The 13,990-nt window shown below is 32.5% G+C and overlaps 1 protein-coding gene across 5 annotated transcripts; it reads right to left on the reverse strand.

Moving 5' to 3' along the window:
- Nucleotides 1–6,760: 6,760 nt before the first annotated feature.
- On the reverse strand, nucleotides 6,761–10,074 carry LOC137813317 (U11/U12 small nuclear ribonucleoprotein 25 kDa protein). 5 transcript variants are annotated; one of them, XR_016518905.1, is made up of 6 exons: nucleotides 9,624–9,977; nucleotides 9,450–9,549; nucleotides 8,786–8,885; nucleotides 8,551–8,653; nucleotides 7,939–8,027; nucleotides 6,761–7,425 (listed from the first exon to the last, which is right to left on the reverse strand). XR_016518905.1 is itself a non-coding variant. In XM_090299185.1 (6 exons), the coding sequence occupies exons 1-5, from the start codon at nucleotides 9,778–9,780 to the stop codon at nucleotides 7,973–7,975; spliced, it is 465 nt and encodes a 154-aa protein (XP_090155311.1). In that variant the 5' UTR covers nucleotides 9,781–9,977; the 3' UTR covers nucleotides 6,761–7,425; nucleotides 7,939–7,972. The 5 variants fall into 5 exon arrangements, 4 of the variants coding, with proteins under 4 accessions (XP_090155311.1, XP_090155314.1, XP_068471560.1 ...); XM_090299185.1 differs by having other exon boundaries at nucleotides 8,551–8,603; XM_090299188.1 differs by having other exon boundaries at nucleotides 6,761–7,431; nucleotides 8,551–8,603.
- Between the last annotated feature and the right edge of the window lie 3,916 nt (nucleotides 10,075–13,990).

Here is a 13,990-nt window from a genome sequence, read left to right on the forward strand (position 1 = left end):
TTTAAGAGGTGATGGTCAAAGAAACTACCTGCAATGGAATCTCGGATAAACAGAAAAAAATGGAGCAAGAGAAGTGAGAGAACCTTAACAAACCAACAGCACAAGACGGAAATGCAGGGAAGATAGAATTTTATTTATTTCTTGCCTTAATTGTTTTTTATTTCCTACTACCACTGGAAACATAAGTTTCATCTTCTTTTTATGATAATAAAAACTATATGTAAATAAAAGATTAATTACTATAATAATTACTAAAATAAATGTTATTAAAGCTATATTATTAAGTGATTATACTTTTAATTTTTTTTAAATAATTAGATTCTTATTAAAAAAATTAGTATTTTTATTTATTCTTTAAAAAATGTCTAGATCTTTGGATAAGTTATTTTACTTTTAAAATGTATATTTTTTATTTTTAAATTTAAACTATTGTTACATTAAATTTATATTTTAATAAAAAAACTTCTGTGAATTAACAATGATAAAATTTGAGTAACACTATAATCCATTAAAACTAAGAGTGCTAGATGATACAAATATAAAATTATATGAATTTTAGAAAATAAAATTGTACCGATTTAAATTAAATAATCAAACCAAAATATTTATTAATTTAATATGAAACTAAATATAATAAATAAAAAATAAATAAGTAGTGTAAAAAAGAATTGAGGTGTGGTACCCACCATTTAAATGATGGACCTACCACTGGAGGTGAAGGAGTGCACTGCACGCAACATATTACCGTTTTCTTCTTCTACGGTTCAAAGTAACATAACTTCCAAGTTTTTGTTTCTAATATTTCATTCTTTTGTACTCATTAATCAGATTTAAACTAGAAAGTGTTCTCTAATTTATATACTTGATTTGAAAATGATTGATTTTGATATTTTAAATAAGATGGTAAATTTAAATTTATAAATAAAATAGACATAATTAATAAAAAAAATTAACAAAATGTCAATAATACCACTCTTAATTAGGATGAGTTCAATACCACTCAAGTACCATTAATTATGATTTATATGTTGTTTAGTATGTTTTATCTTGTTAATTGTGTTGTTAAATCTCTCATGCTGATTATATCCTATATTTATACTTAGGATAATTTATAAGTCACGTTACTTTAAATAAATATCATTTCCTATCTCAATTTGCAATACTTATTAATGTAGAGGCATGTTTGGTTTTCCATTTCAAATTGCATAATTAGTTAATCAAGAAAATGTCCATCATTTTTAAATTTCTTAAACATATCGTTTATATTGATATCCAAAATCTTTCATAAGTCTCTTTTCTTCAAATATTAAGATCTTCATCCTTAGATATCAAATGAGGTTTGTTGAAAAAAATTATCTCTTAAGATAGATTACAATTATGAAAAAAAACATTCTACAACCGTGACACATAATTATTATTACATAAATTACATAATTATGAAAAAACCCTTAATGAATAACATAAAATAATAAAATAAGAGATATTGTACAATTATAACTTAACTCAATCTAAAACAAGATTCTTCTTTTTAGACTCCTTCATCATCAACAAAAAGATTCCACATGTTTGCCTTTCTTTTCTACCACAAGATTGATATTTTTTTCTTATTATATTAGAAGAAAGTAATAATTTTGTAGGAAAAAGTATATTTTTACCTAATAATTTTCTTTCTGTACTTGTTTTATTTTCTTCATACTCAAACTATGCATCACTACCACCACTTAAGAATTTTTATTACACTATTCTCACGAAAATATAAATTATGTAGAATATATTGATAGTGTAATTCTTTTTATTTACCATGTTTGTTTAGAAACAAAAGCCCAAGAAGAGGGTTGAATAAGAAAACAAAATCTTCACTTTTTATATATAAAAATAAAGTTATACTTACATATTGTGAAATATTTGACATAGAATAATGTAATTAAACGAGTGAGATAATTGTGTGATAGTATTTGGAGTGTGAGAAGAGTTGTTCACTTAGACAAGTAAGCAAAATTTCAAAACCACACTCTACTATTCATCCTCATTCACAAATGCAATCAATATTATCTTTAAATACTTATTATTATTAACGTAAATAGTATACATATAAAAATATAACAGAGAATTTAAATTACATGAATATAACATTTACAAATATTACATTCTTCATACATTTTTTTAAAATTGTTCGATACCTCGTTTTTATATATATATATATATATATATATATATATATATATATATATATATATATATATATATATATGATTTTGTGAAATATTGGTAAAGAGAGAAGGATAAAATGGTGTAGAGAGGATTGAGTTGGTGTCTTTTTCATAGTAGGTAGCATCAAATGTCTACTTCATTTACAAGTTACAACTATCCCATAATATCCAAAAACATGCATTTTTCTATTTTTTTTCTATCATTTATAAAATATATATGACAAATATAGAAAGACACAAATCACATATATGAATTCAGTGAAAGATTAATTGGTCTTTGAACAGATAAAACATTAGTTCAAAAGATTTAATGGTTCAATAGTTCAACTGTAAATCATGGTAAAACTAATCTTATTAAAATAATAATATCGGTTAAAAATAATTTATAAAATAATATTAAATAAATATATGATTATTATTCTATAACATTAAAATGTATAATAAATTATATTTTACAATTGTTCTTATTATTTAAGTATATACAGAAGTTCAAATAAAATACATTGTAATACTAATAACAAGTTTATTACTTTATAATAACAAGTTTACGTTCATAATAAGAAAATGATAAACTAATATAGTATTAAAATATAACAAATAAAAATATAACATAACAATATGGTTGGTCATGTTACTCTTTATCAATTTCATATTAGAATTCATATTAGAATCATTGCAATCAACACTATTCTTGTTTTACAGATGACTTTCATCTTTTATTCTAGACTATGTTCATTGCAATCAACACTATTCCTGTTTTATAGATGACTTTCATCTTTTATTCTAGACTATGTTCCCGATATGACAATAGAACCAATCCTAAGAGCACACACAGATAATGCACCAGTTGAATACCATCCTCACTCACACTTAACTCTGCATGGCCCAAATCACAAACAAGTCACGTCGTCACCACGTCTTCAACATTAACGATTGGATGTTATTCCGACGATATGCCTACCGTCAATTGTCCCTCTCTTTCGAGCCTCACCATAAACTCACTCAAAAATAATATGGTCCATATCGCATCGCAAAATGCATAGGAGAGGTCACTTACGACCTCGTCCTCCCTCCCTCGTCCAAAATTCACGCGGTCTTCCACATTGCATTACTCAAACCTCACCACAGCCACAAAACCCCACCCCTCACCACCCCGACGATGTCACTTCCATTTTCCCTCCACCTCCCAACATAAATGGGCCACCAAACTCATTGATTACAGTTTTGATATTCTTTACCGCCCAGGTCGCCACAATCAAACAATTGATCTCCTCTCTCGGCCACCCACTTCAGTTTTTTTTAGCCATCTCCTCCCCAATCCCAAAAATCCTCATGCAATTGGGGAAATAAGAAGTACACAAAATTACAATTTCTCAAAACACAGCATATACCTTTCAAAACGATCTTTTATATCACGATCGAAGGCTATATCTTCCATTCATAGAGTCTCTGCGCACCACCATACTTCACGAGTTCCATGCCACTCTCTCTGCTGGACACTCGAGCCTTAAGGCCATCATGGTTCGCCTAGTCGCGTCCTTCTATTTGTAAGGGATGTATAAAGATGCCAAATCGTTTATCAAACAAACACGGTCTCCCTTGCCAACAAAATAAACCAGTCACCACCAAACCTTTAGGTCTTCTACAACCCATTCCCCCAACCCCAACCCAAAATTGGGATGAGCTCACCATAAAATTCATAACACACTTACCCTCGTATTTTGGCCACACGGTGATATGGGTCATATGTGACCGTTTGTCCAAATTTGCCTACGTCATAGCCCTCCCAACCTCCTTCACTGCATCCCAATTGGCTATTCGTTTCTCTATTGAGATTTGCAGGTTCTCAAAACACAACATATACCTTTCAAAACGACCTTTTATATCACAATCGAAGACTATATCTTCCATTCATAGAGTCTCTGCGCACCACCATACTTCACGAGTTCCATGCCACTCTCTCTGCTGGACACTCGAGCCTTCAGGCCACCATGGCTCGCCTAGTCGCGTCCTTCTATTTGTAAGGGATGTATAAAGATGCCAAATCGTTTATCAAACACGGTCTCCCTTGCCAACAAAATAAATCAGTCACCACCAAACCTTTAGGTCTTCTACAACCCATTCCCCCAACCCCAACCCAAAATTGGGATGAGTTCACCACAAATTTCATAACACACTTACCCTTGTATTTTGGCCACATGGTGATATGGGTCATATGTGACCGTTTGTCCAAATTTGCCAACTTCATAGCCCTCCCAACCTCCTTCACCGCATCCCAATTGCCTAATCGTTTCACTATTGAGATTTGCAGGTTGCGTTGTCGTTTGAAAATCCATCATCTTCGATAGAGATTCACTCTTCCTCAACAATTTCTGGAAGTAGTTTTTTCACCTACAAGTCACCAAACTCAAATTTAGCACCACCTATCATCCTCAAACAGATGGTCAAACTTAAGTCATAAAAAGAGGATTGGAAATTTATCTTCATTGCTTCACAAGTGACCATTCGAGGACATGGTACAAGTACTTACACGGTATAACTCGTCCTACCACACTACAATCAACACTACCCCATTCCAAGTGCTTTATGGGCGACCTCCCCCTTCCATACCATACTACGTTCCCAACATCACAACGAAACCACCCTCACCACCACCTTACAAAAGCGCACAAATAATGCACCAGCTGAGGATTACCATCTCTCACACTCACTCAACGTCGCATGACCCAAAATCATAAACAAATCACGTCGTCACCACGTCTTCAACGTTAACAATATGGTGTTACTCCAACGACAAGCCTATCGTCAATTGTTCCTCTCTTCCGAGCCTCACCACAAACTCACTCAAAAATATTATGGTCCATATCGCATCACAAAACACATAGGAGAGGCCGCTTACAAACTCGCCCTCCCTCCCTCGTCCAAAATCCATCGGTCTTCCACATTGCATTACTCAAACCTTACCACGACCACAAAACCCCTACCCTGACGACAACACTCCCATTTTCCCTCCACCTCCCAACACTCTTCACGACATAAAACTCAACTCACACCATTCAGGAAATAACTTAAACCCTTCAAACTCTTTACTTCCTCTTCACACGACACCCTCACCAACATCTGTTAGATTTTCGCTACCCTTGACACGCGTTCACCATTGCTCCAACCCTAACCCATCCACATTCCATTAACACCACCATAATAAATACAACAACTGACATCCTCATTAATACTGTAGCTGGTGTGCACTTACCCTCCCCAACTTTTCAAATTCACCCTAGTTCAACCCTAACCCACTCGAACACCCCACTCGCCCACACCAAAAACAACTCTGGTCTTGCCAACCACACAACTCCCTTCTATTACTTCACCTTACTCGGCCCAACAAAATTCACCAACCCATTCAAAATTCTCCACTCAACCAATTTCAATTCCAACAACAGCCCCACACACCTCACTTACGACCCAACCAATATCACCACTCAACCCAAGTTTTTTATCCAATCCTAGGCCCTTGATAATAACACCTTCCAACTCTACACTCACGAAACCCATCACAAACCCACAGCCTCTTCCAATCAAAATGAATTCAACATACCTTGCCTTTCCACATCCAACAACCTTGAGGACAAGGTTGCTTTGCAGGGACATCAATTGATAGTAGGTCATACCTCTAATGGCCATTAGAAAGACATCCAAGAACCTTGATGACAATGTTGCTCTACAAGGGACAACAATTTTAGAAAGACATCTAAGCCCGCACGACTAACAAATTTTATCTAGGAAAAGTTATTTGTCAATGTTTATCTGTTTGTGAAGATCTTGAAAGATCTTTCTGTTTTAATTTTTTGTTAGCTTGTAGGTCAGTTGTCCACCAAGCTGTCCACCAATGAAAAGAGGATCTTTTTAAGACCTCTGATAGAAAGAAAAGACAAAGAAGTTCCAGGGACATTAACCCCTTTTTCTTGTGCCTTGTGATTTTTGTTAAAAGTTATAATATTTGAAGTATAGTTTGATTATATTTGATTGTGTGAGAAAGAGGAATTTACATATGAAAACATATAGTTCTAAGAGAATGTAGTTTAAAATAGAAAAAGTATATAAATCAAACATACTTTCTTTCTATCTGTGACTGGGTTAAGAAAAATCTGTAACAGGGAAAAACACATTCTTTTTCATCTGATAAGCTAAAAAATTAAATTATTTTGGTGACAGATATTCCTTTATTCAAATTAACTTTTACTTTGTCTTTGTTGATGGACCTTCTAACGATACTGAGCAACTAGGCCAAGATGATGTTGGTCCTTTAAATTCAATATGAATAATTGATATTTATAGTTGCTTAAGGAATATATTTATTGCTGCAAATAGATTATATAAAAAGAATATGACAAAGGGTAATTTATCTTCCTCTCTCCCCTTGGTCATATTTTGTTATTATTATTATTATTTTATATTCCAAAGAAACACTTCTTCAAATTCATTACAAAAAAATCAATTTGATTACATAAAATTGCATGAAACCTTAATAAACAAATAAAAACAATTGATAATACTAGAAATTCAAATAGTATGTGAATATATTCAGTGGGTCTAAATTTAATTACCATCCAAATAAGAGAGGAAGGATGGATGTTCCTATCTAGATTAAAGGATGACATAAACCAATATATCATATCATATCATTGATGAAGTGATCGATGTTTCTAACCTTCAGAAGTCACTAAACATATGCAAGATCTACATGTTGCTGCCATCTCGGTCAATACCGGCAAAACAATTTCACACGCACATAATTTGCATAGGAACCAAAATTTTCACATCTCAGTTTTCATCTTGCCTCGGCTACTGTCATTGGTATTATTCTGGACACATCTCTTCCAAATATTATCCCATATGTTTCCATGTAAGTCTCCGAGAATAGGGCCTCCTCCTGCCAAAGCATACAATACTTCTAATCTTTCTAAAACTACCCAGCAAACATCTGGGAATAGTTGATGGCCAAATTCTGTTTTTAGTAGTAGTTCTTCTCACAACTGCTAGTGGAGTGTATGAGAACAACTCTCCCACAAAGCCAGCAAATTTGTTCTTTACAACGCGCTCTTCTTCTACTTCTTCAATATCATGCTTCTCATTATCCGTGGCTTCATCATCAGAAGCAATCTCATCATTAACACACTTTCCTTTGTGTTGATGACTATTCACTGGAGAAGACCTGCACCTTGCATATAACCAATCTTGTGTGAGTACTTTGTTTCAGAACACTTTGTGTTCTTAATGTAGAAACATCAAGTAGTACGTATTGAATTTCTTTGGGTACGTTCTGCTATGTCGAGCACCTGTTTATTTAGATGCTATTCTTTTATTTCAAGATGTACAATATGGATTAAATTGACTCAGTGTCTGACAGGTGCATCTGCATATTACTTGATTGTTTCAGATGAAAAAGCAGTAATTTGCAAACAGTGATAAGATGACTCTAAATGACTGCGCAAGTGAGCTAACATGTTTTCACGCATATTTCATTAAGTCATAAATAAAGGTTTACGAGGAATTGCTAATCCCTCATTGGTTATTGATGACAACTTGACGTTTTCATGACCGAACTACAACAAAGGCCAAGGACTTAACCGAGTGTAAACAATCATGTCGATTCCTCTGCTGCATGATGCAGGAAACACAGCTCAATATATGTATAGTTAACAGGAGACTACTGGAAAAGTTTTACCTCCTGTGCTGTTTCAAATAGACAATTCTTTTCTTCAACCGCTTTCTTTGGACACAGCAATTGTTTGAAACATGGCGAATGAAACGAAGCTATGCAAACCAAAATAGAAAAAGAAAAATACATATTATGAGCAACACAATTCTCCCATATTCTAGCAGTCATGATAAGAGCATCACAATGACACAATGCTTAAATCTTAACTTTGACGACTAATAAGAGAATAGAACAAGAACAGACTACAAAATAAACCGGGCTTCAAATTTCCTTTTTCCCATACACTGGTTGAAGAAAGCAACCACGAAATGCTACTGAACCATAAAATGCCAGAAAAGCAAACTCCAAATATCAAATATGATCAAGCACCAAGTAGTTGAGATGAGACTCAATATTCAACATAATAGTACTTGGCAACCTAGAAAGATTGTATTCTACCCCCAATGGAAGTCACGTGATTCACAAAATTACAATCAAATCTTTGTTTTTCCTAAACATTGATTACAAACTAACCACTTATTTATAAAGCAAAGATGTCTTCTTTGACTGTCCTGTTGTTAACTCACACCAGCTTTTGCATAATTAAATAAATTAAAAAATACATGTAATTAGCCATACACTGTACAATGAGCTTCCATCTTCAACTCTTTCACGTCAAATGTTATCTTTCTCTAACATCAATACAAGAAACAATTACAGGCCCATATAACTGACGGATTATCTAGAAACTCCAAAACGAATAGAAAAAAAAAGGGTCACAAAAGCACATAATGTCACTTGGAAAAAAATTTCACTAAACAGTGAAGGTTTAAATAAAAAGATAACATTAAATAAATCTTAGAAAGTAACTAACCTGATCACCATCCTTGATGCCATAATTTCGAAGATAATCATTCTCGGTAACCAGCTTCTGTCCATCATAGCATAAGCAAAACTGCCCCCAAACATGCGCCCTTCACAAGCCAGCATAATATATCAATTTAAATTACGCCTAAGTCAGTATAAATTTCAAACATACCAAACCCTGTTAGTCCATTAAATATAATTACATAACAAATTTCGCTTCTATATTTTTGGTAAAATAACTATAATTTTCCCGCACGGATTTTCAAGTAAAAATTGTTATTACTTTAAAAATAATTATTATAAAACTAACTCAAATCACCCGTGTATATACTATTTATCCTTCTTTATGATATTTGTTATTAGGCAATATCTGAGGAAACTCGTTTAGATTGAAAAAAGAGATGCTCTAGAACAAATTGGAGATCCGTGTAGAACTTAAAAACAGGGGCATCAATTGAAGAAAACCCAATGAGTGTAAATTTATCATTCATAGGGTCATTTCTGTGCGTGATTTGATGTAAGTGAAAAGAGTAATAATCCAAAAAAACAAAAATATATGACGAATATTAAAACCGATGAAGAAATTGTAAGAATTGAAATCTGAAAGCATTTGTAATCAATTCCATGTGTGTCCAACCAAATCCAAATGTTTGACAACACTACGCGTCTACCATGAAATTTGGGCGGGACCCTTGAGAGGCGCGTGGGAGAAGACAGCCTCGACTGCGTCTTTGAGTTGGGCAACAGTGGCCGTCTTGGAAACCTGAATATCTGCGAAAGGCGAAGGAAATCTGAGCAGTGCGTGAAGAGATGATGATGAAAAAGAAGTTGAAACGGTTGCTTACGGAAGGAGGAACCGTCGAGTTTGAGGACGGAGAGTCGGAGGGGTAGGGAGGGAAGTCGGTTGTAGAAGAGGGATTTTCTGGAGAAGATGGCGTGGATGAGGGGGAGGGAGGAGGAGCGGGAAGGGGTGGGCATGAAGGTGGTTTGGTGGTGGGACATGGCGGAGGGGTTAGAGAGGGAAGAGGCGTGGGAAGGAGTATATAGAAGGGAGAGGGAGAGATTCTTGGAGGAGTGTGACACGCATTGAGGAATGAAATGGAGTTAGGGTTTGGCTTTTGGGACTGTGCTTGCTGCTTCAGCTTCTGTCGGAGAGATTCTGATTCTTCTTCCACACAGAAGACACAAAACAGAAAACCGTTACATCTGCCCGCAACGGTCTATTTTTGTGGGCTTGGGCTGGGCTTTGGGCTTTGGAGTGGGCGTGGGCATGAATTTGTATTTATTCTCGGCAATGCGCCATATCACTGCACCCAATTTTAATTTTAAATTAAAAGACAAAAATAATTTTTTTATTCGAGATTATGAATTTTGAATTCTGGATATATTTTTTTTGGAATTTATTATTTTCAGTTCCAAATTTTTATTTCCATTATAAAAGGTATTTTTTTTAAAAAAATTATGTTGAATGCAGGTTTAAAATGATTGAGTGTAGGAAGAACTTCTCATTATTCTCTAGGAAAACAAATGAACTTTGTTCGATGTATTTCACGTTTTTATTATATTAAACTAGTGGAAATGCGTGTATCTATTCTCTTTTTTTCTTCTTATTATAACGAAATGATAATAATTAATTCTTATAAAAAATGCTATTGGAGTTTTAAAAAAGTGTGTTCATAGAAAGTAGTTGTGAAATAAAGAATTTTTATAATTTTATGATAGGTAGTATTTTTTATTATAGATAGTTAATTGAGTTTTAAAAAATAGTTACAAAAAATAATAATGAGATGTATTGTTAATTGTAAAATTGGTAATGATTTATGTATACTAAAACTGGTGATTATAGAGAAGAATTCTCATTTTAATAGTTATAGATAATCAAATAATATAAATTTATAAAAATAATATTAAAATATATATTTTATAAAAGTAAGGTTAAAAAGTTATGAGATAGTTATTTTTTAAAAACAAGGTATTTGATTATTTTTTAAATATAGACAAATTATTTATTTATTTTATTAAATAAATAAATTGAAGACTTCGTTTAAAACCCTTTAAACCCTTCTATTTTAATCAATTAAAATAATCAATTAATCAATTAAACTTACTTAAAAATGATTTTAACACGTTAAAACGAATCTTTAATTTGTTCAAACCCTAAGACTTTATTTAGGAAAGTGCGATCAATATTTTGGTTGGAGCAAGAAATAACATGGGTTTTCAGATGGAATATTTTATAACAGTTTGTTCTTATAGACAATATTGTTCTTATTTTTCTATTTGTTTTAGCAACTTAAATAAAGTTTTTAGGTTGTGTTTTTGGTTGATGAATGTTTGTAAATCTTAAAAGTATATAATGAGATATTTTATTGGTGTAAAGTGAACTAATATAAATTTTGGTATATATTTTTCTCTCCTTATATTACATAATTTATTTTGTATCTTGAATTTTTTTTTATTTTCTTTAAACATGAACTTAATTTGGTTTACACTATGTTTAATCAATTAAATACATTTATCATCTTATTTTGAAAATTTGATATTAGTTTAGTTCACCTCCCTCTCCTCAACTCGGCCTTTACAAATTATTAAAAAGTGGACTTTAAGTCTAACTCAACCTTATAAAACTGGTAAGGTTTGCAACACACTCCCTCATGTCGAGACCTGTCAACTCGTGTGTGAGATTATATATTTATTTTGTGGTCCGATAGCGATCAAATAGCCGGTGACCTGATAAGGTCAACAAACTCTTATTAGGATAGACTCTGAATGACTTTAATACCATATTAAGAAGTGGACTTTAAGCCTAACTCAGCTTTATAAAATCAACTTATAAGGTAAGGTTTGCATCCACTTATATACTATAAAATGTCCTTATCTCTAGTCGATGTGAGATCTCCAACAAAAATTTTCACAAGTAGTAGTCAAGGTTTGTTTTCAACTACACTAAGATAAAACTTCACAAACTGTTGATTTCTTGGTATTAGTATAGCCAATGAAGTCTGAATCAGAGTAACTTATCACCTCCAAAATATTAGTCCATAAAATTCTTTGTTCCTTAAAGATATTTTATTACATTCTTTGCAACTTTCCAGTGGTGAATACCTAGATAACTTTGATATCTTCCCAAAACTGCAATTGCAAATGTGATGTTAAGTTTAGTACAAACTTGAACAAACATAAGACTTCCAACTATTGAAGCATGTGAAATATTTTTCGTGCATTTTCGCTCAAGATCATTTTTTGGGCACAGACTCAATTTAAGCCTATCACCCTCACAATATGAGTCACACTCATCGAAAATCTTCCACGCCTCTAAACCTTTGTTGATATAGATCTCTTGAGAAAAACTCAAAATAGATTAAGATCAAGTCATGAAAAACCCACTTACTCAAGCAATGTACTAACCACTACACAAAATATGATGCATGTTCACAAAAGGTCTTAAAAACTATAAAACTTAATGTGATTCAGTGGAAGACAAATAACAAAACGAGAGAACATCATAAGTTTCATTAATCTCCTGCCTTGAGACGGGTTTGTTTAACCCATTTACAATTTACGGATCTGAAAACAAAACTTTATTGTTTCGACTCATTTTAATTACAAAAACCTTATAAAAACATTATCCTCTTCCTTTCAAGTTTTAAAAAGAAATTATAGGTATGTCAAAAACACAATGCCCACAAAAAGAAGAGAACAAAAGCAAGGTAGAGGATTAACGTAACTTTTATACCAAATCTGAAAAAAATATGTTATAATGATCTAAATATGACAAAACGTTATCTCAAAACACTTTAAATGGTCTATAAAGTGAATTGACTTTTCATCATTACTTCTCCTGTTTGTGTTTTGTGTCTGATTTTTTATCACTTACTCTAAATACACGATGATGTTGTATGTTGAGGAGGAGACTAGATTTAATAACTGGAAGCATAGAGCATATGTCCAATTTATAAAACTCTATGCATCATAAATCTTTTTGAAAACAATACAAAAATCATATACCACATAATTCATAAAATATTTAACAATAGATTCAACGAGTCTTCACGAATGAGCCATACTCATTTTACCTATTTAAAGAGAAAAATATGAAATATATATATGTATATTAATTTTACCATAAAAGTGTAGTAAATAAGGCTTTAAAACATGAACAAAGTTGATTTTCCAAAGTTTGAGTGATCACTGTTCATAAGGACTTATATGCGATGTATTGTGCAAGTCCCTCAAGATACAACAGAAACTTCTTGAAAAGTTCTGAGGATCAGAACTAGCAAGTTACTCAGTAAGAACCCAATAAACCCAGAAAAATATTTATAATAATATAAAAGAATTAATGAAGAGAGAGAAAGAAAGGAAGGTGAAAAGGTGACAGGAAGAAAAAGATGCACGGTGAGTGTGATATGCGGAAGTGGCAATGAAGACATGTTTATGGATGAGGGAACCCTTGTTTATATAGTGGGAAAAATGTAACAACCCCAAAACTGTCACAGTCCATGTTCCCGTCATTAGCGACACTACTCCACGTTCAAGTTGCCCAACCTCCCGAGACGAACGGAGTCTTCGAAGGTCCGAGTCCTGCACGTGGAGAACCTGCCCTTACACAGATCACAAGTGTAGAAGAAAAAAGAAACGTTTGCACGAGGGTTTCCACAAATCGCACCACAATGAACCCTGAGAATCAGGTTTGTGAATCAAAACTGCATTAGGGTTCTTGAATCAAAACCACATTCTCTGTCTTTTGCGATATTATAGATTCTGTTTTAAAAAAAAGTTAAAATAAATATTTTAATTATTTAATTTATTTTTTAACTATGTTGTTATTGATCATCTTTATTTTAAATATATCACAATATACATAATTGAAGGTTTTTCTCTTTCATGGAATTCTCATATCTTGGAGAGTTTGAAGAAGTCATTATCTTTATTAAATAACAAATTACACTAGATTTTTTTTCACTTCCTTCAATTTTCTTAATCTTAAATAAAATTATGAAATTTTGAATATTGTGACAGTCGCATTCCTACTCTTCTAATAGAAGATGTTTTCTATTAATATAAAGTTATTATATGAAGTGTACAATGTAATTTAATTCTTATATTCCTTGTTCATTGTTTGGTAGAGTGTGGAATGTAGAAAGTTAATTTCAAATCTTGCTCATTGTGTGTTTGGCAGAGTGTGGAAAGTAGAAAATTAATTTAAATT

Source organism: Phaseolus vulgaris, chromosome 1 (assembly GCF_051622355.1).
Source record: "Phaseolus vulgaris cultivar YP4 chromosome 1, ASM5162235v1, whole genome shotgun sequence".
NCBI classification, from domain to species: Eukaryota; Viridiplantae; Streptophyta; class Magnoliopsida; order Fabales; family Fabaceae; genus Phaseolus; species Phaseolus vulgaris.

Excerpts from the sequence above, each read along its gene's own strand:
- LOC137813317 (XM_068615458.1), bottom strand. The coding sequence starts at position 9,780 with ATGTCCCACCACCAAACCACCTTCATGCCCACCCCTTCCCGCTCCTCC. Across the intron at positions 9,550-9,623 it reads ACTCGACGGTTCCTCCTTCC|ATATTCAGGTTTCCAAGACG; the intron begins GTAAGCAACCGT and ends CGCCTTTCGCAG. Across the intron at positions 8,886-9,449 it reads GGTCCCGCCCAAATTTCATG|GGCGCATGTTTGGGGGCAGT; the intron begins GTAGACGCGTAG and ends TGGCTTGTGAAG.